This window comes from Cyprinus carpio, chromosome B17 (genome assembly GCF_018340385.1).
Source record: "Cyprinus carpio isolate SPL01 chromosome B17, ASM1834038v1, whole genome shotgun sequence".
Classification (NCBI taxonomy): Eukaryota; Metazoa; Chordata; class Actinopteri; order Cypriniformes; family Cyprinidae; genus Cyprinus; species Cyprinus carpio.
Genome location: NC_056613.1, coordinates 15011105 through 15034823, shown reverse-complemented (window position 1 = coordinate 15034823; position 23719 = coordinate 15011105). Strand labels below are relative to the sequence as shown.

Genomic DNA, 23719 nt, shown 5'->3' with positions numbered 1-23719 from the left:
AGTTCCTCTTTCTCTTCTCATCTTGACCATTTTTTCAGGTCCTATATTAACCTGGGAAAGAGGAGAAATATTGACAATTGTCAGCAGGGAAAAAGACGACAAGTTTCTTCTTCGAGACAGCAGAGGAACTGAGCAACTAGTATCTTCCACATTCATCAGGGAGATGCCATCTTCTTCTGTAAGACAATTTTAAAATCTATTTTAATTTCAAGTCTTATGAGCCATAACAATTCTTTAAATTGCATTTACTAGACAGCTTTTGCTTGTGTTTTTATGCAATTAAATGCAGAAAGCACCACCTGAACCTACAAATGGAGAACCTGAGAGTCCAAAAAAGAAAGTGAGCCGACCTCGCCGCACTCGTTCTATGCGGCGTGGCACAGCTGAAATATCTACCTCATCATTGCCTGACCCACACTTCCAAAAAGACACAATAGAGAGCACACAAAACAGTCTGGAACAGGATTTCAACAGCCTTTATAATTTAGCACAGGTGAATATTCATGCTTTGCTTTTACTCTTTACCATTTTAGATGATTTGAAAAAATTTCCAGGCATTTAAATAGCATTTTATCCCACCAGTCCAAAAATAAGGTACTGGATGACACTGCGCGACTACATAGGTTCTATAATGCCTGTGAGGAGTTTGAGTCCTGGATGAGAGACAAGGAGAATGTCCTCAACACTTTTAACTCAAACTCCAACGACTTAGAGGTTGTACAAGCCAAATATGAGGTCAGTTCACCCTGAAAACACACGCCGAGCAGAATAACACAAGTCATCATGAATCCTTTACAACATTCAAAGCCTTAAAGCTGCTTGGAGAAGTAGCTCAATTAGATTTACTTGTGTTTTTGGATAACATGGTGGTATTTTGGTTTAAAAAAATTAACTTCTTTCTCAATGTTGTGCACAGAACTTTCTCACCGAACTAGCCAGTGGTAGAAAGCAGCTTGATGACATTACCAAGTTTGGAGAGGAGCTTGTGAAAAAACAGCTCAGTCAGAAAAAAGAGATTCAGCTTAGGCTTGGAACCATAACCCGCAGGTATGAAGGCTAAAATCAGCATTGTGCAGACATCCAAAGATGCTATTTTATACTTAAAGTGTTTCTTTGTATGACCAGATGGGAACACATTCAGAAACTAAAGGATGAGATGGCTCATGAGCTGCTTAGCTCTGCTGATGTGAAATCGTTCCTGCAGACTTGCCAGGAAGTCCAGGCTCAGCTCCAGGATAGGCTAGTCCAGCTTGACACACCTGATGTGGGCAGCTCACCATCAGCCCTGCAGACTGAGGAACATAGACAAGCCCAAGCTGAGAGGGACATAGAAGCCCTGGAAAGGAAAATAGAATACCTTAAAAGTGTGGCCAAGATGTAGGTTTTGCTACAAATTATTGCAGTACCAATTTTTTGGCACATCTTATTTCTAACCTTGGCACAGCTCGTAACCATCATCAACAATAACTTAGAGGAGAATGTCCAATGTTATATATAAAGTGGTGAAACCAAATCAATCCTTATTAATATGTCTGTTAACTTTACATCACATTGCTATGCTACAGGAAACAGGATTGTAGCCCTGCAGAGAGTGCTGCTATCATGGAAGAAGTACATGCTTTGGAAGACCTGCTGCGGCAGTTGAAAGCCCAAGCCACTCAGAGAAAACAGATGCTTGAGGAAGCCCGACGCTTGCAATTCTTTCAGAAAGAGACCAGAGACCTGTTGTTATGGGCCGAAGCAAAAAAGGAGCACCTTCTGGAAGAGGACACTGGATCTGATGTAGCATCTGCTCAAGCCCTGCTAAAGGAGAACCTTGATCTGAAGCAAGAGATTAAACTTCAAAGAGCAAAGTTAGTTGTGTTTGGTGTTATCTTGTAATTCGTATTTAGTGCCTATGATTGACTGTAACATTATTTCAGATTGAAAGATATGGAGAAGCTGGGTCAATCTCTGGAGGTGGCGTCTGGAGAGAAAGGAGCTAAAGATGTTCAGCAGACACTCACTAAGTTGGATAACGAGTGGAGCCAGCTGGACAAACTGTGGTCTAGTCGCAACAGACGGCTTGAGCAGGGACTGGAGTTTCAAAAGCTGAATATGGAAGCAGATCGCATAGAGGCCACCATATCTGGTCATGAAGCCAGACTGAAAGTCAGAGACTTGGGGGTAATTGAAAGAGATGATACTGTGACATTTAATTTCTTTTATTATTCTAATGTATTCAATAAATTAATTCATTTCATGTCTCTAAGCACATTTTGTCGAAGGAGATACACATTTGTAAATATTTAATGCATCATTTCTGTACAGGACTCTGTGGACAGCGTTCACAGCTTACTGGGCCGACAAGAAGAGCTTGAGGCTTTGCTTGAGGCACTAGAACGATCCATTAACCTCTTTCAAGACAAGAGCCAGGAGCTCGTCAGTAAGCGTAACTTTGCCGCCAAAGAGTGAGTGTAGTCTTTTATTTATTTTTACATATAATAATGAATATTATTAATAAATAATTATAATTGTTTGTCTCTTAGTGATATTATTTTAGTTCACTCTGGCATTTACCCCTTTCCAGAATTCAACAGCGATCAAAGGTCATTCAAGATCGATACAAGAACCTGAAAGAAAGTTGTAAATTAAGGAGGCTTGATTTATTTGCTTCAAAAAAGTACCAGGTAGACCTCCAGTTTGTTTTGGAAAGTGACAGCATAATTTGTGTATAATGGAAGTTAAAATGTGTTAGTGGCTATATATCAGACAAGAAAATTTTCTAAACAACTACAGTGCTTTAAAATACTTTACTTTCCCTTGCATAGGAATTTTTAAGAGATGCAGAGGAGATGCTGCTGTGGATAGAGGAGAAGTTTGAGATTGCTGAGGACGAATCATACAGAGATCCAACCAACATCCTTCGCAAGCTCAAAAAACACGAGGCGGCAGAAAAAGAGATGCAGGCCAATCAAGTCCGTGTGGACAGACTGACTGAGGTACAGCACCACATAAGATGTATTGTTTACTATTTCTCAAGCAACATAAGTACTTTGCCATGATTTTGGTCCATTCTGATTATTGGATTTTATTTGGTTAGACTGGAGAGGAGATGTTAGCAGAGGATCACTTCAACAGCCAGGGCATACAGAGAAAGACTCGAGAGGTACGCAAAAGGTGGACTGAACTCCAGAGGAAGATGGCAGAAAGAGGGGACAAACTACGACAGGCTGGCCAGCAGGAGCAACTCATGGAGCTGCTTCAGGTACTTAAACTCTTACTTTTGACTACTACAGTACAGGAATGAAGGAGAGTTTTAGATTTATCACTGAAACATTAGCAGAATAAATTCCTTTGACTAGTTATTAAATCTGTTCTTATGTAAATTTGTATCATTGAATTAAATCAGTTTATACAGAAAAAATAAGTGCACTCTCATTTTTATATTTTAAAGTATCTGCATATTTTCAGGATGCAAAATTGAAGATTGAGGCAATTGAGAGAATGTTACAGAATGCAATCAGGGGTCATGACCTTCGTTCAAGCAGACAGCTCCTGAAGGAGCACAAGCAGCTGGAGGAGGAGGCTCAAGAACTTGCAGAAAAAATCGACTCCATTGTCACCCGTGCCAAACACCTAGCGACCAACCATTTTGACTCTCAACACATTCTCAGGGAGACTGACACTTACCTGAAACTGTTAGTACTCATTTTTCATCAAAACCTACCTGCATGAATTTCCTGTTTTTAGGGAAACAATAGCTAATAAATTACTGATCAATTATAAGTATATGCAGGGTCAATCAATACAAAACTGTTGTTTTATCTGCATACTTTAAGATGCCTTTACCTCTGTTCTAATTGCCAGATTTAAGTCTCTACAGAAACCTTTGGATCATCGCAGGAGCCAGTTAGAGGCAGATGTGGCTTTATATAGCTTTTACCATGATGTAGACCTAGAACTAAACTGGATATCAGAGCATCACCCTGTAGCTGATACTACAAACTATGAAAGATCTCTGGCAGGGGCAGTTAGCCTGCTTCAGAAACACAAGGTGCAATTAGATTTGAGTGTATGAATACAAAAATTGTTTTAATAACTTTAAATAAATGACTATACATTTCCTTGTAATGTTCCAGTGTGAAGGTGTATTCATTACAACTGTTAAATCTTTCAAAATCCTCCAGGATTTGCAGGCAGAGGTAAATGGCCACAGCCAGTACCTGCAGCGAGTACTGGACAGAGGACGAGCCATGGCCCGTTCCAATCAGTGGAATGGTCAGGAGGTGCAGCAGAGGTGTGAGCAACTGATTGCAGAATGGGAGGATTTAGAGGAGTTATGTGAGAAACGATCTGGCGAACTTAACAAGGCAGTTACAAGGGAGCAGGTAAAAGTGTAGGAGTGTTTGCAGTTTTTTTGGTCAAGTAATTATTCAAGCCATTACTCTTAACATTTTCGTTCTGATGTTCAGATTCTGCTTGACTGCACTGAGCTAGAAGCCCTTCTGTCAGAAACATCAGCTTTGGTCAGCACTGATTATGGCAAGACTGAATTAGCTACACAGAGTCTAATAAAGCAGCACGAGGTGAGTAATCTTTGGCTTGTACTAATGCAAAGGCTTAAGGTTTTAACACATAACCTTAACACGTACTGGTTTGTTTTTTCAGGCAGTGGAGGGGCAGATTGAGGTACTTGCTGCTCAAGTAGATGAACTCAAGTCAAACGTTAAGCAGGCTGTACGTGTGTGGGGTTTAGAGGAGCTGAACAAGCCCTACAACCACATTAAATCTAAGCTAAATGAGGTTCAGCACTCAGCTACAGTCAGGTAAAATAACTATCAATTGATAAAAAAGCACAATTAATAGATACAAACACCCTCATGCTGGTTTGCTGTGTTAAAACAAAAATATCTAATTACAACAGAGAGCAGAGGCTGCGAGAGACTTTACATCTACATGAATTTAAGCGTGAGTCTGCTGAACTGGAGGAATGGATTGCTCAGCAGATACAGATTGCTGCCTCTTATGAGTTTGGGAGTGATTATGAAAATGCACTGGTGAGACTTTGATCTGTTGCAGACTTGTCCAATGACTTTTCATTGTCCAGTATTTTTAACTTCAAACTACTTTGCACTGTACTTTAATTCGGGGTTGAGGTAAAAAAAAAATAATAATAATAATTTAACAGCAATCTCTATGGTGGTCATAGTTTTAATACAGCTAGGACAATAATTCAATATTTTTAACACAATTTTAAAACATTGACATTTAGTCATTTTGCAGACGCTTTTATCCAAAATTACAATTGGGGGATACATAAAGTGATTCTTCTTAAAGAGGCAAACAGACACAGGAAGTGCTTGTAATACCAAGTTTTAGTCATTGTTCAAATAAGTACAAGCTAGAAAGAGAAGGAATAAATAAAGAGAAAGACAGTTTTTTTTTATTTATTTTTTTTTATGATGAAGTCAAGTAGCTTCGAAAGAGATGAGTTATCAGCTGTTGCTTGAAAATTGTCAGAGATTGCATTGCAGTAGTCCAGCCTAGAAATGACAAGGGCCTGGACAAGAAGTTGTGCAGCATGCTCCGTTAGAAAGGGCCTGATCTTTCTGATGTTTTGCAATGCAAACCTGCAAGATCGAGCAGTCTTTGCAATGAGGTCTTTGAAGGTCAGCTGCTCATCAAAGGTTACACCAAGATTTCTGACCAAAGTTGATGGGGAAATTGTAGAAGAACCTAGCTGGATGGTGAAATCATGCTGTAGATTTGTAGTGGCTGGGAAAGGTTGAGGCCAGGTTGAGCTGTAGGTGATAATCTTTCATCCATGCCGAGATGTCTTCCAGGCAGCCTGAGATCTGTGCTGCTACCGTTGGATCATCTGGTTGAAATGAAAGATAGAGCTGTGTGTCATCAGTATAGCAATTGTAAGAGAAGCCATGTGCCTGTATGATGGGACCCAGTGATGTCGTGTATGTGGAGAAGAGGAGGGGTCCAAGAACTGATCCCTGAGGAACCCCAGTGACAAGTTGATGTGCTTTGGAAACCTCCCCTCCCCTCCCCTTCAAACCAGCAAAGTGGAATCCCTGTGATGCCCAGTGATGAGGGGGCAGACAGGAGGATCTGATGATTGACAGTGTCAAAAGCAGCAGAAAGATCCAGGAGAATAAGCTTTTGCAATCCGCAGGGCTTCCGTGACTGACAGTAGCGCAGTCTCAGTTGAATGGCCACTCTTGAAACCTGACTGGTTAGTGTCCAGTTTGTTGTTCTGTCATTGAAACAATGATAACTGGTTGGAAACAACTCTTTTGAGGGTTTTTGCTATGAATGGAAGGAGAGAGACAGGTCTGTACAAGTGAAATGTAAGTGAAATGTTTAATGTAGGTTTTTTGAGCAGTGGGGTTACCCGAGCCTGCTTGAATGCAATGGGGAAGGTGCCTGTGAGGAGAGATGTGTTGATAATGTGTGTGAGTGCTGGTAAAAGTGTAGGAGAAATTGCTTGGAGGAGGTGTGAGGAGATTGGGTCTAGAGGGCATGTTGTAGGGTGGCTGGAGAGAAGTTTTGATACTTCTGCCTCAGTGAGGGGACAGAAGTAGAAGATGGGAGTTTTAGCGGTGGATGTGGTTGGTTTGAGGTCCTGTGTGTGTTGGGCTGAGAATTAACTACTGATCGTTCTGGTTTTGTCTCTGAAGAATGTGGTGAAATCGTTGGCTGTTATAGAAGTGGTGGGAGGTGGTGGAGGGGGACAGAGGAGAGAATTAAATGTTTTGAAGAGATGATGTGTGTCGGGGGCGCTGTTGATCTTGTTGTGGAAGTGTGAAGATTTGGCAGTGTGGACTTCAGCAGAGAAAGATGAAAGCAAAGTCTGATAGGTCTGACAGACCTTTTGATTTGCACCATTTTCTCTCTGCTGCCCAGAGTTTGGTCCGATGCTAGGGGTTAGAAGGGGCAGCCCATGCTGGCCTGGAGGAGAGAGGACAAATATCATCTAGACAAGAGGTTAAAGTAAAGCATAAAGCATCAGTTGCAGCATTCACATCCAGAGATGAGGAATTTGTAGGTGAGGGAAGAGAGGAGGATACTACGGAGGAAAGATGAGAGGGGGAAAGGGAGCATATTTAGAAAAATACTATTTGACCCTAGAAATTATCAAATTTTGGGCTCCTTGGCATCTAATACTTGAAACATTAATTTCCTATTTTAAACACATAAAATTCTTCAAATTTCAATATGATTAATCAAGTTAATCCTGTATCAGATGTGCATGTTGTCTGTGATCTGGATCTGTCTAAGTACCTCTTGTTTCATGACAGCAACTGTGTGGGAGATTTGAGATATTCTTAAAGCAGCTGGAGGTGGGACTGGAGAGGATGCACACCTGTGAAGAGTTGGCTGACAAACTCATCAAAAGTAATCATCCTGAGAGCCGCTTCATCCGAGAAACACAGAATCTACTCAGGTAACGGCATGTGATAGGGAAAACAAAATATTACAAACTAATAAATACAGTAATCTCATATTTGTGTCAAATAAAAATATTTTTGTTTGTGATGTATCAGACCTGTGTAGTGACATAATTTTACAGTCTACAGATATCATTTGCAGTTCATACTTACATTAAGTCTAATTTATGACAGAGAATCATGGGAAGAGCTGCAGGATTTATCTAAAGATCGTAAAGAAATGCTACGTAAATCTGAGGAATGTCACAAATTCTACAAAGACTTGTCTGATGCACTAAGACAGATAAAGGTATCCACCCCAGCTGTGCTTTTAAGTTATGCTGTTATATAATACAATAAACATATCTGCCTGGTGCTCACGTGAAATATCTTGTACCAGGAGAGGTACAAAAGCATTCCTGATGACATAGCCAAAGATCTGAGGGGAGTACTGTCTCAGCTACGGAAACATGAAGCACTTGTACATGAGCTGGCTGGAACAGAGCAACAGGTATGATGTGAGAGCCTTCATCACAGGTGTCTTGCACTGGTGAAATGGCTATTTGAACTTACAGTATACTGACACCTAGTGGGTGGCATGGATGCTTTTGTGCAAAGGGGAAAAATTATTAAGTTATTGTTTCTTACTAAAATAATTATCCACCACCATTTCGACAAACTTATTTTTGCATTAAAATTGTTATATAAATATATATAGCCCTAACGTTATATAGGCTATAGTTTTTGAGAAACAGGATTAAACAGATTAAAAATTGGTATCAGTCTCTTTTAATTCCTTAAATAACAATGTCAAGGGTATGAATAATAAGTGATGGCTCGGTTATGTCTCTTTGAGCTCATCACACTCGGATTTCTGCTTGTAAGTGATGGATTTTTATTTATTTCGCTGGTTCAGTTTGTGTCTGTAAGGGTTTGATAGATATTTTTCTCATCTTGCCTATTCCTGTCTGTGGCGCTAAGTGCTGGAAAACAATTAACGATTTACCTGACTCAGTGACATCTCTCCATTGTCCAAAATAGCGAAATACTATAATTGACGAATTCTTCAGCACAAAATGATAATTTTTTCCCATATTTGTCCCCACTCCTATTTCTCTCTGCTCCTTTTCGCGCCTTGCCTTTGAACCGTTACCCAACCTGTCGTCTGATTGGTCGAAATGGAAGGATTTTATAATATAATATATATTATAATATATAATTACTTTAATTTTATTTAAAGGATAGCCCCTTGAGATGTAACATCTCATTTTCAAGGGGGTCCTAAAACACAAAAAACAAACATTACAACAACATTAAGAAAAGAACATGTACACACAAATATACAAAACATAAGACATGCTTAATCAGTCCCCCACAGCAGGATTACAAAACAATCAACATCATACATAAGCATAATCAATATAAGAAAACTTAAAAACATACATAAGTTATTTTAAGATAAGAAAATAGAGATAACCTTAATAAATAAAGGGTTTAAGAAACAATTACTGCAGCAAAAATGTAAATAAATAATTTACAAACTCGTTCTCAGGTCGTTAAAACTTTTTGATTTCTTTTATAGCTGCAGGAGCTGTTGGACGGAACTGACGCCATTCTGGACATGTGCTCTCCTGAGCTGAGAGTGGGGTTGCAGGAGCTGCAGCAGGAGGTGGTGGAGAGCTGGGAAAGCCTCCGAATGCACATGGAGCAGAGGGAGGAGGAGCTGCGGTCAGCTAAGGACCGCTACATGTTCCTTAACACAGTACGATACACCCAGTTCATAGTACTTTGGTATATGTTAAAGATTCAACCAAAATTTGGTTGAAACTCATTTTTAATACATTTATATTGCTTTGTTCTCCAGGCACAGGACTACTCCCTCTGGTGCTCACAGGTGCTGAGTGGGATGAAGGCAGAGGAATCCATCCGAGATGTTGCCACCTGCGATTTGCAGTTGTTTCAGCACCAGCAGCTATGGGCTGAGATTGTGGCACGTGAGGAGACATATGCTCAGGCAGAATCCATGGGTCAGGACCTGCTAGAGCATGACACATCTAATGCTAAAGAAGTGAGAAACTCAAATTTGTCCGATTTAAACTACAACTAAATTGACATAAATATAAACTCTAAATACATAACAAATACATGTTTAAACATCCTGTGTTGCCATCAGATCCAGGAGAAACTGAAAGCTCTGCAAGAAGAGAAAGAGAAGCTTTCTGATAACTGGCAGTCCAAGCAGAAATGGCTGGAGAGCACATATCTGGAGCAGGTCTTTTATAGAGACACTGAGTACATGGAAAAGATCACTAACTCCCAAGAGGTTAGTGCTCCTATAAACTACCAGGAGTTACTTTGATTTACATTTCAGCATGTTAGAAATATCTGGTCTGGTTAGCGCTTAAATAAATATCCATATAGTATTACATAGTTCACAAGCATTTCAGAATCAAGTTTGTAGTTAGACATTTATACTGTTAAAGCTAGCAACATCTGTTTCTTTGCAGATCCAGCTGAAGAACAGTGATTTGGGAGCAACAGTGGATGATGTAGAAACTTTGATCAAACGCCATGAAGCCTTTGAAAAACTTCTTCATTCTCAGGAAGACAAGGTGGGTTGTTCTTCAGCCTACAGTATGGCCTGAAGCATCAAACACATGACATTATTAGACTAAGTATAGATGAATGAATATCTTATCATGTCATTTAGATGGTGGCTCTTCAGGAGTCAGCAGAACGCTTAAGGACAGAAGGTTTGAACCGAGAAAAAAGCAGCAACATTAAGAACAAACTGAAAGCTCTCCAGGACAGAAGGGGACACATCAAAGATCTGTCGGATAAACGCAGAGAGGATCTTGAGATCTCAAAGCTTCTCTGCATTTTCAACCGAGATGTGTCAGAGGTACAGTACTTGTAATTTCCGCCCCTTAAGCAAAGAGAAACAAACAAATTAATTGGTTGGTTTGTGATGTTTATTTGTATTTTAGCAAGAGGAATGGATCACAGACCGAATGAATAAAACACAAGACTCCAAAATAGACATGAGCGATCTTCAGACTAAAATGAAGATATTGCAGAAGCATCAGGCGTTTGAAGCAGAGATTCTGGCCCATGGAAATATCATTGAATCTGTCCAACAGGTAAGTCGCTGTACCCAAGTCACAAGTTGACTCAGTAGTCAGCTAGAGATAATCCTATATTTATTTGTTCTTCTTTTTGTCAGTATAAATGTATTTAACATAGTTTGTCACATACTTATCAAGGCTGGAAATGAGCTGGTGAGCTTGCGTCACCCAAAATCGAAGGAGATAAAGCAGAACGTCTCTGCGCTGATCTCTCATTGGGAGGATCTGAAGCAAGCGGTTGCAGCCCGTGGAAAACTTCTTGAGGATAACCGTGATTTTCTTGAGTTCCTGCAGAAAGTGGAACAGGTTGAAGTTTGGATTAGACAAAAGGTAAATATATGAGGCCATTCCATAACAAAATGCTGAAAACATGCCTTGATATAAAGTACTGGTATATCCTGAATTAATGCTTGGTTTCACTGACCTAGGTTTCTTTTTTTTGTGTAGGAAGTGATGATAAATGTTGGTGATGTTGGGGAGGATTATGAACATGGTCAGCAGCTGCTAAAGAAGCTCAGTGAATTCAGAGGCTCAGGTTCTGGAGTAAGTCTGGTGTTCGGAAAATATGAACCTACATATTGATTTAACTACATACTGTAGGTTTTGTGTTATGTAACAGCAGTATACAGCATATTGCTTGGTGCATTAACATTCTTTCACCCCGTAGGATGTGACTGTTGATGATGCTCACATCAAGACAATCAACACTCTGGCATCCCGGCTAGAGAGACAGAACAGTGATGAGCTGGCAACTGTGAAAAAGCGTAGGCAGCAGCTCAATGAACGGTACATCCTCCTTTCAACTGTTCTTTAGGAAAATACACTCATCCTCTGTTATATCTAGCATATTGTTGTTTGCTTTGACCTTCTTGTCACCTTCCCAACAGATGGAGTAATTTTCATGGCAACCTGAGCAGCTATAAGCGGAAGCTGGAGGCAGCGCTAGAGATCCACGCCTTGATTCGAGAGCTAGAAGAAGTCCGGGACAGAGCTGGAGAGAAGGTGAGAGAAAGATTTTATAGCGATCAGATTACATGTCTTTGAATCTGAACCCAACTTTGGCTTTGAACATAATATGAGAGAAAATTGAAATTTATTTTACACATACATTTTCAATACAACAATATTATAAATATATTCCTAATGACATATGCTTAATTAAATATTTAATAAAAAATTTCGGTCACAGATGCTGTTGCTCCAGGGACAGGGCTGTGGAGTGGATGTGGAAAGTGTGGAAAACCTTATTCGCAGGCATGAGGAGATGGAGAGGGAGGCCAGAGTCATCCAAGAGAGAGGCACTGTGAGTAGACTGGACAGCTGTTATACAAAGAACACATTCATCCATATTAATCAGTGCACTGTGGGTAGCACGTCCTATACAGTATCTATTGTGTGTGCTTGCTTTGTGGTTAAAGGCTTTTTAGAAAAACTCTCAGCACCTTTCAGTTTAGTAACTGCTGTACATACAAAAGCCTTTAAATAAACCATTCATGGTGCATTATATGCTGTAGAGTGAGGGTTTGTGAAACTCACTAAAGATAGTCTGCTTACAAGCAGGGTTACAAAGAACATAATTGCTTTAATTTGTAAAACCAGGCCCTGGAGAAAGAGACTAAAGGTCGGTTAAGGAGACACTGTGATCTGGCTGACAAACTTAATAAGAAGCAGGAAGAGGTCAACATTGCCTTAGTGAAGCTAGACAAGGAAATCAAACGAAGGTATGCAACCATTAGTTGCTATATTCTTAATTTATTGTGTTAATTAAACAGTGTAACATGGTGAAATGTATTTAAAATATACATGAAATGAGAAAATAAAAGAAATATATTTTGTCTTTGATAGGAAGGAACGATTGCAAGAGTCTCATCAGCTTCAGCTGTTTAAAGCCAACCAGCGCCTCCTGTTGGACTGGACCCTGAAGCAAAGTGCTGAGATGACGAAGAAAGGCCTGCCTAAGAATAAGACTGAAGCTGAGAGTTTCATACTAGAGCACCAGAACTGGAAGGTATTGAAATATATATACATTATTAAATCATTCAGCTGTTTTGTTGTTGTTTTGTATGTTCTTTTCTTCTTCTGTCACAAAATACAATGCTAAAATGAATTCATTTACAGTGACTTAGAATACAGTGATTTACAGTGAATTATACAGTAATTTATAATGTTTTACATATGATGACGTACAATAATGTTATATGATACCAGACATGTGTTATATCAATGTTTAATTAATGATTGCAGGCTGAGATTGATGCTCGCAGTGAACGTATAGATTCGGTTAAGAGTTTTGGACAAAATCTTGTGAAGTCCGGACACAGCGATTCAGCAGAGATTAAAGAAGCCCTACGCAAGCTGGAGGACGCCAAAACAAAGCTTGCTCAAGCTTGGGAGGACCGAAAGAAAACTCTGGATCAAGCTCTGAAGCTCCAGGTGACTTTTCATTGTTTTTGCTTCATTGAGGTTCTGTTTATTTTGTGAGGTGTTGTGTGAAGCATAATGAGATATCGATTGGTTGCAGATATTCCTGGGCTATGCTGACCAGACTGAGAGCTGGATGAGTAACAGGGAGGCTTTCTTGATCAATGAAGATCTTGGGGTAAGAGATCAATTTCTTTGACCTCATTTAAAAGGCAGAGTAACATTTCACCTCATAAGAAAACAAAATGCCCTTGGTTGTTTTCTTCTCTGTAACTTTGAAAATGGATGCTGAAAGGTGTTTCATACTGTCACTGCAGGGTTCAGTGTCAGAAGTGGAGGCTCTTCAGAGGAAGCACGCTCTGTTTGAGAACTCTCTAGAAGCTCAGATGGGGCAGGTGGCAGAGGTGGACAGATACGCTCAGCAGCTCATACAGGCACAGCACTATGACTCTGACAACATCAAGAAGAAGATTAAAGCTATTCTGCTCAGGTATGCAGTAAGCCAAGAAAACCCTCTTAAGTAGGACATATCACAAAATAACATATCATATAAATAACATATCATAAAAATTACATATATATATATCTTTATATGTGATTTCATAATTACTTCTGATGTCTGAAATATTGTTGAAGTGTACTGACAAGTGTGCTGACAAGCATTTATGGTGAACTAAAATATACTTTAACATCATTTCTATTGTATATCATGTATTTATATATATTTGTAATTACACATTTTCAATGATGAAGCTTCGATTTAGTACATTTAAAATAAATAACTTGAAATATAATATTAAATAACAGAGTACAGTTAAAATATCAAGTACGTTACATATGCCTAAGGCAACATCAAAATAAGTGTACTTCTTTAAAACATGACAAAAGATTTTTAAAACATAATTGTTTACAATATACTTTAAAGTAAAACCTTTAATTTGACATTATCACGAAGTGCAACTTTTATTTATCATATTATTACAAAATGGCCTTTTAGTTCATCAATATATTATCTGCAAGTACAAATGCACTTTTAAAATTTGAAGTACACTTCAAGCGCACATTCAATACAATTAAGCACACTTCTTTTTCACAAAGGTCTATAGATCAGAAATATTAAATGTACTGTTCAAGTAAAATTCCTTTCTTAAAGGAAGGACAAAGTACTGGAAATGAGCAAAACCAGACGAAAAGCATTGGAAGAATCTCTACAGCTGCAGAAATTCCTGGGAGGAAGCTATGAGGTGTGTTAAGTAAACAGCTCCTGCTGAATGTGGAAAATAAAGAGATGACATTCACCTATCATGCGTAGTTTGATTTTACACATCAGTACCTCTTTTACAAAGTCAGTTTCTCATTTGTAAAGGTTTCTTCATGGTTGAATGAGAAGAACTCTGTGGCTGTTGATGAGAGCTGGAGAGATCCTATTAACCTGCAGGCTAAGCTACTAAAACACCAGAGCTTTGAGGCAGAGATACTGGCCAACCGCAACAGAGTGCAGACACTCATAAAAGTACGGCATTGGGCTCTTAAAGAATGTCTGAATATCTCTTCATCTTTTTGTATGCGTGTAATTCAGGAGCATCAACAGCTAAAACATGAATTGTTTCCTCAGGAGGGTGATGATATGCTAGCTTCTAGTCATCCTGCTAAAGGCAAGATAAAACCACGAATAAAGGACGTTGATGACAGCTGGGACCAGCTTTTAAGCAACTGCAAGGAAAAGAAGTTACGTCTACTGCAAGCATATCAGGTACAGCGTGCTAAAACTCCAGCTCAAGGCATAAGTATGCACACTGAAAATGATTTTTTCCTGAATCTGCGTGATATTATGTAGAGGTGCTGCTTACACATTGTTCCCTGATGATGAATAATAGATACACCAACATATCTTCATGACTTTCAGACAAAGCTAATTTACTAATGCTGGTCTGAAATATCATCTTGGATAATGTGGTTTTCCTCTAGGCGTTGCAGTTCCAGCGCTCTTTGGATGACATCGAGGAGTGGCTTGGGACAGTAGAGATAGAAGTGGCGAATAAGGACTACGGTAATGACCTGGCCTCAGTTAACAGGCTGCTTAAGGCCCTGCAGGGTCTGGAGGAAATGGTAGATGCACACATGGAGAAAGTCCAGGGGCTGGTGGACACAGCCAAAAACTTCAGCTCTCAAGGCAACTTCCTTGCAGAAAATATACAGCAGAGGGTTTGGGAGGTTGTCAACAGGTACGTTTTTGTTCAGCCCCAATTTCATTCTACTGTAGGAAGTTTAGTGAGTCCTTCACATGGATTTGAATGACGTTTAAATGTGGTAGAAGTCCATAGTCCAAATCCTGTGGGCACGAAAACTGATAATGAAGAAAGTAAATGATTTGATAAGCTCTTATGTACATGGATTATTTGATAAGAGCTATTTACAAGTGAGCAATACTGGCGTTACAAGATTAAACATTAATGTGGCCACTATTCATGAGCTTTGAAATGTCAGTCAAATGATCTAAAACACCACATAATTGCTGTGTCATAATACATGCAATCCCATTGCATGTGGTATTATGGTTTTTTCCCCATCTGATTGACAGACTGAGTGGAAAACACTGACATTTAATAATTTATCTCAGGTATAATGGGCTGGCTGAGCCGCTTCAGGCCCGCAGGGAAACTCTGGAGTCATGGCAGCTGCAGTTCCAGTTCTACAGGGACTTAGAGGATGAGCTGCTGTGGATTCAGGACAAGCTGCAGGCCACAGCCACAAAAGACTGGGGCACATCCCTGCAGAGTATACAAGCCATAGTCAAAAAACATCTGGTTAGTCTGGTCCAGGAATACTTACCGTATGCATGTTTAAACTGGTGCTTCAAAACCCTGGTTGATTTTTATTCTGCTCTGCTTTAATAAACTGATGTTTTGTTTTGTTACAAGACTCGTCAGCAAGCACAAAGAGCCATTTCTGATAAGCTGGTATCTTTTCTTATAGATTATGATGCAGGAAATTGAGAGCCGAACCCCTCTAATAATGGCTGTGCAGGAGGCAGGACAGAACCTGGTGCGAGGACGACACTTTGCATCACGTGAGATCAGTGAAAAAGTTGCAGAGTTAAAGAAGAACTTTGACACTTTGAAGAAAGAGTCAGCGAATAAAGATCGCCTCCTTCAACAAGCACTGAAAATCCAGAGCTTTCTCTCAGAGGTGTGTTACCCGTTCACACTGTAATGTGATTCATATACATATTATTATATCTGATGTCTGATGTCTCTTCATAATGACCCAGGTTTCCCAACTGGAGCAATGGATGGAGGAGCAGAGGCCTGTATTAGAGTCCAAGGACTATGGAAAGAGTGAGGAGGCCACTGAAGCTTTCCTCAGGAAACTAGACACAGTTGACCTGGAGTTGGAAAGCCAGCTTGGAAAAATAGAGGCACTCCTGAAAACTGGCACTGATCTAGAAAAGACCCAACATCCCAACAGGTGCAGGGTCATTATTGGGTCATGATAGCATTGATTAATTGAGCTAATTGCAGATTTTTGTAATAGCTTTGCTATCAGTGATGTCAGCAGATTTGCTGATTTGGTAATCAAGAAACTTCTCTCAGTATTATCAATGTTGAAAACAGTTGCACTGTCTAATATGTTGGTGGAAACAGTGATACTGTTTTTTTAGGATCCTTTGGTTAATAGAAGGTTCTAATAAACTGCATCTGTTTTAAGTAGAAAACTTTTATAACATTAAAAATGTCTACTGTCACTTCTGATCAATTTATTCCGTCCTTGTTGAATAAAAGTATTAATTTCTTTATAATGTGTCTTTGCAGTCATTTAGTGAGTAAGAGCCTTGAAGATATGCATGGTGGGTTTGAGACACTTCTGCAACTGTCTGCTCAGCGTCGCACAGAGTTGGAGAATCAGTACAATCTCTATGTATTTGAGAGAGAAGCCAAAGATCTACAGAACTGGCTACTTTCTCGCAAAACCACAGCAGAGTCTGATGACTTTGGTCAAGATCTAGAAGGGGTGGAGGTAAGATTGGCTCAAAAATTAGAGATTGGAAACACTATACAGTTTTATGATTAATATATTCTTGATGTATTTGCCTTTATCTGTTTTTTCCATATCTTAATTGTAAATGACTTTGGATTAGAAGTCATACTGCATTCATATACTGTAACTCTATCATAGTAACTTAGCATTTGTCAGAGTTTACCACCTTCTTAGCTGTAAGAACTATTTTAATCATCAAAATTGTTTTTAAATCAACTTGTGCTCTTGTTAGGCACTGCAGAAGAAGTTTGAGGATTTTGCAGAAGAGGTCGGCACTCTGGGCCAAAATAAGCTGAGTACAGTCCAAAAGCTGAAGCAGACGGTGCAGTCATCTGAGGCACAGCAGAAAGAGAGGGATCTACTCAAGCTTTGGGAGGATTTAAACAAGGCTATGAAAGCAAGAGCAGAGGTAATATTAAAATTATACAACAACAGTGACTCTTCTAAGGCAACTCACTGTTTCTATTTGAGTGATACTGCAAATTAAGCCATTTCTTGAAGTTAAAAGGAAATGTTTTGACAGAACCTGCGTTCCGCTCAAGAGGTTCACCAGTTTGACCATGACTTGGATGAGCTTAGGAGCTGGATGAATGAGAAAGAGGTGGCTCTGAACTCTGAGGAGCAGGAATATGACCTGCTCAGTGTCCAAGCTCTCATCCGCCAACATGAAGGCTTGGAGGTACCCAATATTCATATGCACTTGTTGCTATCAGCCTAATGTTCAATTGAAAAGATTTAAACTACCACAGGTGGATTTTTTAAATAGTACAACCATCTGTTTCATCAGAGAGACCTTGCAGTGATAGAAGAAGACGTGTCTCGTCGAAAAGAGGAAGGCAGAGCTCTAGTCCGCAAGTGTCCTCAAGTGAGGGACAGTTTGAGCGAGAGGCTGCAGGAGGTGGAGGAGATCTGGAGGAGCCTGCTGGAAAAGGCCAACCAGCGCAGACAAAGACTTCAACAGGCAGAGGCTGTTCAGAGATATCTGACTGAATGGAGAGAGCTGATGTATGAAATGTTTTCTTTCTCTTTCTCTCTCTCTCTCTCTCTCGTTGTTTTTCATGTGTTGTTCTGCTGTTTACATTGATGTTGTTGATTGTGTCTTAGGGGCTGGCTTAAGGAGACACTGTCTCTAGTGACAGGGGAGGGGGTTGGAGGTGAGGTTAAAGACCTGGAGCAGCTCATTAAAAGACACGAAGAGTACCACACACAGATTGACAGGCAATTAGACAAATCAGAAATGGTTAAAAACGAAGGGAGACGTCTGATGGAAGAGGGGAACTTCATGAGTCACGAGGTATGACAGTCACACCCAAAGGCTGGAATATAATACACAACTTTTGCCCTGATTTTCAGTCAGGACAAGTTGATGCAAGTTTCGCCAGTCCATGTGCACATTTCAGGGGGTTCAGAGTTTAAATTAAAAGTCTGAGATGCTTTTTAAAAACTTAAAAAAATTTACCTTTTCTTAAGGTAGATCAAAGCAAGCAACGTTTAGTTAACAACAAAACCTGATTCACATGTACAGTGTTCATTGTGAACTTACTTATAAGAGCATTATGTTTGTCAAAGCAGAGGAACATAAGCCTGTAAAAAGTATGTGAAATCATTATATGTGTGTACAGCTGGAGGACCGTCTAGCTGAGCTCCAGGACCTGGAAGTGCGAGTGCTGGAAGCCTGGGCCGAAAGGAGAGCTCAATATCAGGAAGACCTTGAACTGCAGCAGCTGCAGAGAGAGCTGGAGCAGGCCGAGCACTGGCTCAACAGCTATGAGAGCGCACTCAAAGCAGAGGACTATGGGGTGGGAAAATTTTGGAAAAAAATGTTTACATATATATAGGCAGCATAAGACTCCCTTTAGCTTCAAAAACAGCTTCATCAAATCTAACTGTACTGGATTTGTGGACAGGACTCCGTTTCAGATGTTCTGGAGTTGATGAAGAAGCAGGAGGATCTGGAGGCCATGATTCAAGCTCAGAGTGAGAGATTTAATGCCCTTCAAGCCAAAAGAATACAGGTAAAAGTATAAAATAACTCATACTAGCATTAATCTCGATTTTTAACTGCATATTTGCATCACTTCTTGCAAAAGTGTTTCAAAAACAGGACAATGGATAGAAACATCCACATTTATCAGTTATGATTCACTTTTTTGTAATTTCTCTGCTCTTTCTTTGGTGTCCCAGAGGGAAAAGAAAATCAAAGAAATTCAGAGCGGTGGCAGTAGAGACAAGCCCGTTCGTGTAACTCTCCTAAAGCGAAAGCCATCTGAGCAACCAGCTTTGCCCCAACGTCCCTCGCTGACCAGTCCTGTCCTAAGCAACAGCGATGGCAAGAGCGATAACTCATCCACACCCTCCCGAGTCCCTACAGCCAGGTCTGCCATCCCGCCGAGAAGCAGCAGCATTAAAAATGAATCCTCTGTGGTGTCAAGAGTGGCATCAGGCCTCAGGAGAAACAGCAGCAGCGTCAGTGATACCGTAACTGCCCCCGACGAACCATCCACCTCTGTTCTAGACAGCCCAGAATCAGCCTCAGAAATTTCCAGTGCTGTATACGAACCACATTATTTACACAATGCCCCCAAGACTGACCATACCACATCTAAAGATGAGGTCGATACTCCGAAACAGACCGAACCCTCCGTCAATGTCATTACTAAACCAAAGATCACTCCTAGGCATCTGAAACCATCAACCCCTGATAAAGAGATGTTGGGTCCTCCTACATCAAAACCCCCTGAACCACCCTCCAAAGATGAAGAAATGGTGGACAACCAAACCTCAGAGGATAAAAGCCTTCTTTCATCCACCCCAGCAGAAAAACCTCAGTCATCTCCTCCATCTTCCCTTTCAGAGCCAGAAGTACAAACATCCATTTCTTCTGAATCTCCAGTAGAGACGACTGTTGCCACCAAGGTAAATGCTTTTAAGTGCTTTTCTTTTTAGATTCCACCTTTTTTTGGTCTATAATTTGTGTACTTTTCTAGATCAGAGCAGGACGTGCCAAAATGGAGGGTACCTTGGAGATTAAACTGAAGCAAGGAGGAAATAAAGTAAGCTTTCCAACCAACACCAATGGCGATATTGATTAAAAAGCTTTCTCCACTTCTTTGTTTATAGTGTGGTTTTGTTTCTGTAAGAGCACTTAATGGTGTAACATTGATCTGTTGGTTTGGATCAGGGCTTGGATCACTGGGAAACAGTCTATGCACTACTGGAAGAGGAGACACTCAATCTGTTTAAAGACCAAGATGCTGCCAGTGAGGTATGAGTCTACACACACAACATGGTCTCACACACACTTGGCTAGTGAAAGAGGGACTCAGTGAGAGCTATGTTTATTATTAATTAACTATATATCCAGACAGGCAAGACAACCCTGCATCTGTGAGTCCACCACATGATGACAATAATTATATCAATTCAAGGAGATGTTTTTGTGGTCAACTTTGTGGACTCCGATTATTTTTCTCTTAAATCCCTGTCATTTAATACAGAACTGTACACGCTGGCCACCGATCACATTGGCTGAAGCAGTCTGTAAAGACAATCCGTACTACAGGAGAAAGGAAAACACATTCAAAATCATGTGAGTTATGATTCACACCACCTGCCATTGTGAAAGGATCATCTGCTCACGTGTCAGATGAAAACAAATCTATAATCTGTCTGACTCTCTGGTTTAGGTTGAGTGATGGCAGTCACTATCTGTTTGCCGCCTCTTCTCAAGAAGAACAGCAAAAGTGGTTGAAGGAGCTTCAGAGCTGCACAAATTCAATGGTGTTCTCAGAAAGTCCTGGGTAAAATTATATAAACAACAGTAATGATTGACAACTACAATAATGATGAATAACAAATATATATATATACATACACATACTAGCATTCAAAAGTGTGCAATCCGTAAGATTTTTTAATGTTTATGAAAGATGCCTCTTATGCTTACCAGCTTGGTGGCAATTTATTTGATCATAATTACAGAAGAATGTACATATTGTGAAATATCATTACAATTTTAATAATTACAGTATGTCTATAATCCATAATACAGTAATGTATAATCCAGTCTTCAGTGTCACATGATCCTTCTGAAAACATTGTCTGATTTGATGCTCAACAAACATTTATTTTCTGGATTCTTTGATTTGAAATACAAATCTTTTGTAACACTTCAAATATGTTAACTGTCACTTTTAGTATATTAGTGTATGTAAAGTATTCATTTTTATTAATGTGCACACTCACATATTCTTAAAAGTGTATGGAAAATAAATTCACTTTCAATAGCTTGAAACTTTTATTGACTTCTTGGTTTTTCACTTAAATAATTCTTTGTTTCTTTATCATGTTTTTTTGTCTTTGACCCATTTACATATCATCAGTTCCTGAATAAATCAGATTATTGGACAACTAGGTTTTCTCACATGCTCATATGATTGTCATGTTTGTCCCCACACAGAATTAACACAGAAGCAAGTAGAGAAAGCACAGAGCAGTGTAAGTCTGTGCCAGCCGACACATCTGACACACAAGATTCCACCACAAAGTCGAACCAGGAAAAGGGTGAGAGAACAAACAGAGCCTGAGTACTTCTGTGCGTTTATGTGTGCCAATGTGTGTGCTTCTGCTTAACACTTACTGTGGATTTGTATTAACAGAAGACTCCACAGAGAGCTGTGAGACAGAGAGAGAGCCACCACCTAAACCTCCCCACACTTATTACAACAAACACCGCTATCCTGAAGGAGGAGAGAGCCAAGACTCAGGTGAGATCCCATACCTGCTATGAGTCATGCATCTCAAAGTGTGGCTGTAAAAACTAATTACTGAAGGGTAATTGGTCTCTAGTATCAAGGCTTGGACTGTGATCATAAATGACTTTTTTTTAAATGCAACAAGGTGGTCAATCAAAATGAAAATGTGTTTTTTTAATGTTATGGTGATGGATAAAGGTTTATTTATCTCTTATCAGATGGTCACTGGTTTGTCTGAATCATAATAACAATAAAAAAAAAAATGTTTTCTCTTCAGTAAGTGTGACCCAAAGTTTAAGAAGTCTACAGAGGAACCAACCCCCACCATTCACCCCACCTCCTCCACCACAAAACCAGGCTGAGAATGGAGCCAAGGACAAGTCCAAAAACAGGAGCACCTTTATGAAATTTTTCAAAAAATGATTTTTTACATAACAGATTGACCTTCTCTGCCTTGATGTGGCAGTAGTTGAAAATTTACTTCTTTTAAAGGCTATTTATATTTGAATCTAATATGATACATTATTGTTATTATTTGATAGAATCCATATTTGGTAGAATCAATAACTTTTTTTGTGATTACAGATGTGCAATGATTCCTCGTAAATAATTGTTTGTGTGTATAGAATTCCAAGATATACACTAAATAAATGCTTCACAAATAATGTTAAAATGCAAATGTTAAAAACTGAAATCCATCAGATCAGGGTTTTTTTTTTTTCATAAATGAATATATATTTTTGTTATATGAATAATAATAATGTGCTTGCTTCTGATTGTATTATATTTAAAGATTCTAGTGCTGATGAAGATGTATGCGGTGTAGGGTGGGTTGAAAAGTGGGTAAAATGGAACAAAAGGTTTCATGATTATTGCCATTTAAACCTAAGTAAACAATCAAATATTACTGTCATCAGTAATTGCTGTATGTGTCTTTGTTATAAAATTAATAAGAACAAAAAGCAAGGTCAAGCAGTGCTTACTGTATTCACAGGCTTACAATTATTACATTATCTAAAAAAACTTCATCATTAATTTATCAAAAACTTTTGGTCCCACTTTTGCATACTGCAACGTATATTCAATCAGATCATATACATAAGTAATTTGACTGTCCTAAGACTTTCTTCGTAATAACTCAATTATGCTGTTAGTTACCTACCACATGATGGCGCTACAGACTATGAAAAACGATTGTTCTCCGTCCTCGAGAGTATCTATCACACAAAAAGCACCCGTGTTCGAGTTTATAAACATTTGACCATTTTAAGGACAATTCAATTTTTAATTGTATAAACAGTAAAAGGCAAAAAATATATAAATAAATAACATAATTATCACGACTATTACCGGATATAACTTCGAACTATTTTTTTTTGTTACATAAAACTTATTATTAGTCTAGCATTAGCTATTATTTTAGTTATGATACATGCGTCGTATAACAATAATGCATAAACAGAATGATAATGATTATGCACGATTCATTTCACGATTTTCTTTTTTTGTTAGTGAAAACTTAATGTTTGACCTTAATTTTGTGGTCGTCTTTGGCAAGAACACAATCATATTATGAATAAATACATCTCGCATTGTTTTTATTTATATATTTATATTGTTTTAGCAACACACAGCAAAATTATATCTCGATCACAGAAATAGATTATAGTAGCACTGCAATTTACTAGTTTTGTTTTGAAAAAGATTTGAGTTAAGACAGGATTGAAGAGGAAATTAGGCCTAAAAGTAGACTTTTGCTTAAATGTATCTGTTTACCTATTTATTTGTCTTTACAATGAGAAGAATCATTTTTCCTTTAAGTCATTCTCTAGCTGGATCTATGAGATACATTTTTGCATGAGTTGTGTCATTTCGACCCTGTGAATTTGTTAAATTATTTAGTAGCCTGTTAGAAATCCCAAAAAAGTATATTTTGTTATAATGGGGAAAAAATAGCGAG

At 39.0% G+C, this 23719-nt stretch overlaps 1 protein-coding gene across 2 annotated transcripts in view; it reads left to right on the top strand.

The window, feature by feature from the left end:
- The window catches only part of sptbn5 (spectrin, beta, non-erythrocytic 5), a 33497-nt gene extending 10825 nt beyond the window's left edge, over positions 1 to 22672 (top strand). For both annotated transcript variants that reach the window (XM_042742454.1, XM_042742455.1), the window contains 58 exons: positions 39 to 178; positions 290 to 493; positions 583 to 735; positions 917 to 1047; positions 1126 to 1377; positions 1566 to 1853; positions 1923 to 2166; positions 2311 to 2450; positions 2570 to 2669; positions 2811 to 2981; positions 3083 to 3247; positions 3454 to 3680; positions 3850 to 4036; positions 4170 to 4370; positions 4455 to 4568; positions 4651 to 4808; positions 4907 to 5039; positions 7293 to 7438; positions 7617 to 7731; positions 7822 to 7932; positions 9004 to 9183; positions 9286 to 9489; positions 9595 to 9744; positions 9929 to 10033; positions 10132 to 10323; positions 10409 to 10561; positions 10685 to 10876; positions 10994 to 11089; positions 11214 to 11332; positions 11434 to 11548; positions 11736 to 11849; positions 12146 to 12267; positions 12392 to 12554; positions 12791 to 12979; positions 13068 to 13145; positions 13285 to 13457; positions 14121 to 14211; positions 14334 to 14480; positions 14583 to 14720; positions 14936 to 15192; positions 15588 to 15774; positions 15944 to 16156; positions 16239 to 16435; positions 16780 to 16984; positions 17238 to 17414; positions 17529 to 17684; positions 17793 to 18010; positions 18110 to 18299; positions 18628 to 18804; positions 18913 to 19020; positions 19190 to 19921; positions 19993 to 20058; positions 20187 to 20270; positions 20503 to 20594; positions 20692 to 20805; positions 21465 to 21568; positions 21664 to 21771; positions 22037 to 22672. In XM_042742454.1, the coding sequence (XP_042598388.1) occupies positions 39 to 178; positions 290 to 493; positions 583 to 735; positions 917 to 1047; positions 1126 to 1377; positions 1566 to 1853; positions 1923 to 2166; positions 2311 to 2450; positions 2570 to 2669; positions 2811 to 2981; positions 3083 to 3247; positions 3454 to 3680; positions 3850 to 4036; positions 4170 to 4370; positions 4455 to 4568; positions 4651 to 4808; positions 4907 to 5039; positions 7293 to 7438; positions 7617 to 7731; positions 7822 to 7932; positions 9004 to 9183; positions 9286 to 9489; positions 9595 to 9744; positions 9929 to 10033; positions 10132 to 10323; positions 10409 to 10561; positions 10685 to 10876; positions 10994 to 11089; positions 11214 to 11332; positions 11434 to 11548; positions 11736 to 11849; positions 12146 to 12267; positions 12392 to 12554; positions 12791 to 12979; positions 13068 to 13145; positions 13285 to 13457; positions 14121 to 14211; positions 14334 to 14480; positions 14583 to 14720; positions 14936 to 15192; positions 15588 to 15774; positions 15944 to 16156; positions 16239 to 16435; positions 16780 to 16984; positions 17238 to 17414; positions 17529 to 17684; positions 17793 to 18010; positions 18110 to 18299; positions 18628 to 18804; positions 18913 to 19020; positions 19190 to 19921; positions 19993 to 20058; positions 20187 to 20270; positions 20503 to 20594; positions 20692 to 20805; positions 21465 to 21568; positions 21664 to 21771; positions 22037 to 22182 (9632 nt within the window). In that variant the 3' untranslated portion in view covers positions 22183 to 22672. The remainder of the gene's footprint in view (positions 1 to 38; positions 179 to 289; positions 494 to 582; positions 736 to 916; positions 1048 to 1125; positions 1378 to 1565; positions 1854 to 1922; positions 2167 to 2310; positions 2451 to 2569; positions 2670 to 2810; positions 2982 to 3082; positions 3248 to 3453; positions 3681 to 3849; positions 4037 to 4169; positions 4371 to 4454; positions 4569 to 4650; positions 4809 to 4906; positions 5040 to 7292; positions 7439 to 7616; positions 7732 to 7821; positions 7933 to 9003; positions 9184 to 9285; positions 9490 to 9594; positions 9745 to 9928; positions 10034 to 10131; positions 10324 to 10408; positions 10562 to 10684; positions 10877 to 10993; positions 11090 to 11213; positions 11333 to 11433; positions 11549 to 11735; positions 11850 to 12145; positions 12268 to 12391; positions 12555 to 12790; positions 12980 to 13067; positions 13146 to 13284; positions 13458 to 14120; positions 14212 to 14333; positions 14481 to 14582; positions 14721 to 14935; positions 15193 to 15587; positions 15775 to 15943; positions 16157 to 16238; positions 16436 to 16779; positions 16985 to 17237; positions 17415 to 17528; positions 17685 to 17792; positions 18011 to 18109; positions 18300 to 18627; positions 18805 to 18912; positions 19021 to 19189; positions 19922 to 19992; positions 20059 to 20186; positions 20271 to 20502; positions 20595 to 20691; positions 20806 to 21464; positions 21569 to 21663; positions 21772 to 22036) is intronic.
- Positions 22673 to 23719: the final 1047 nt, after the last annotated feature.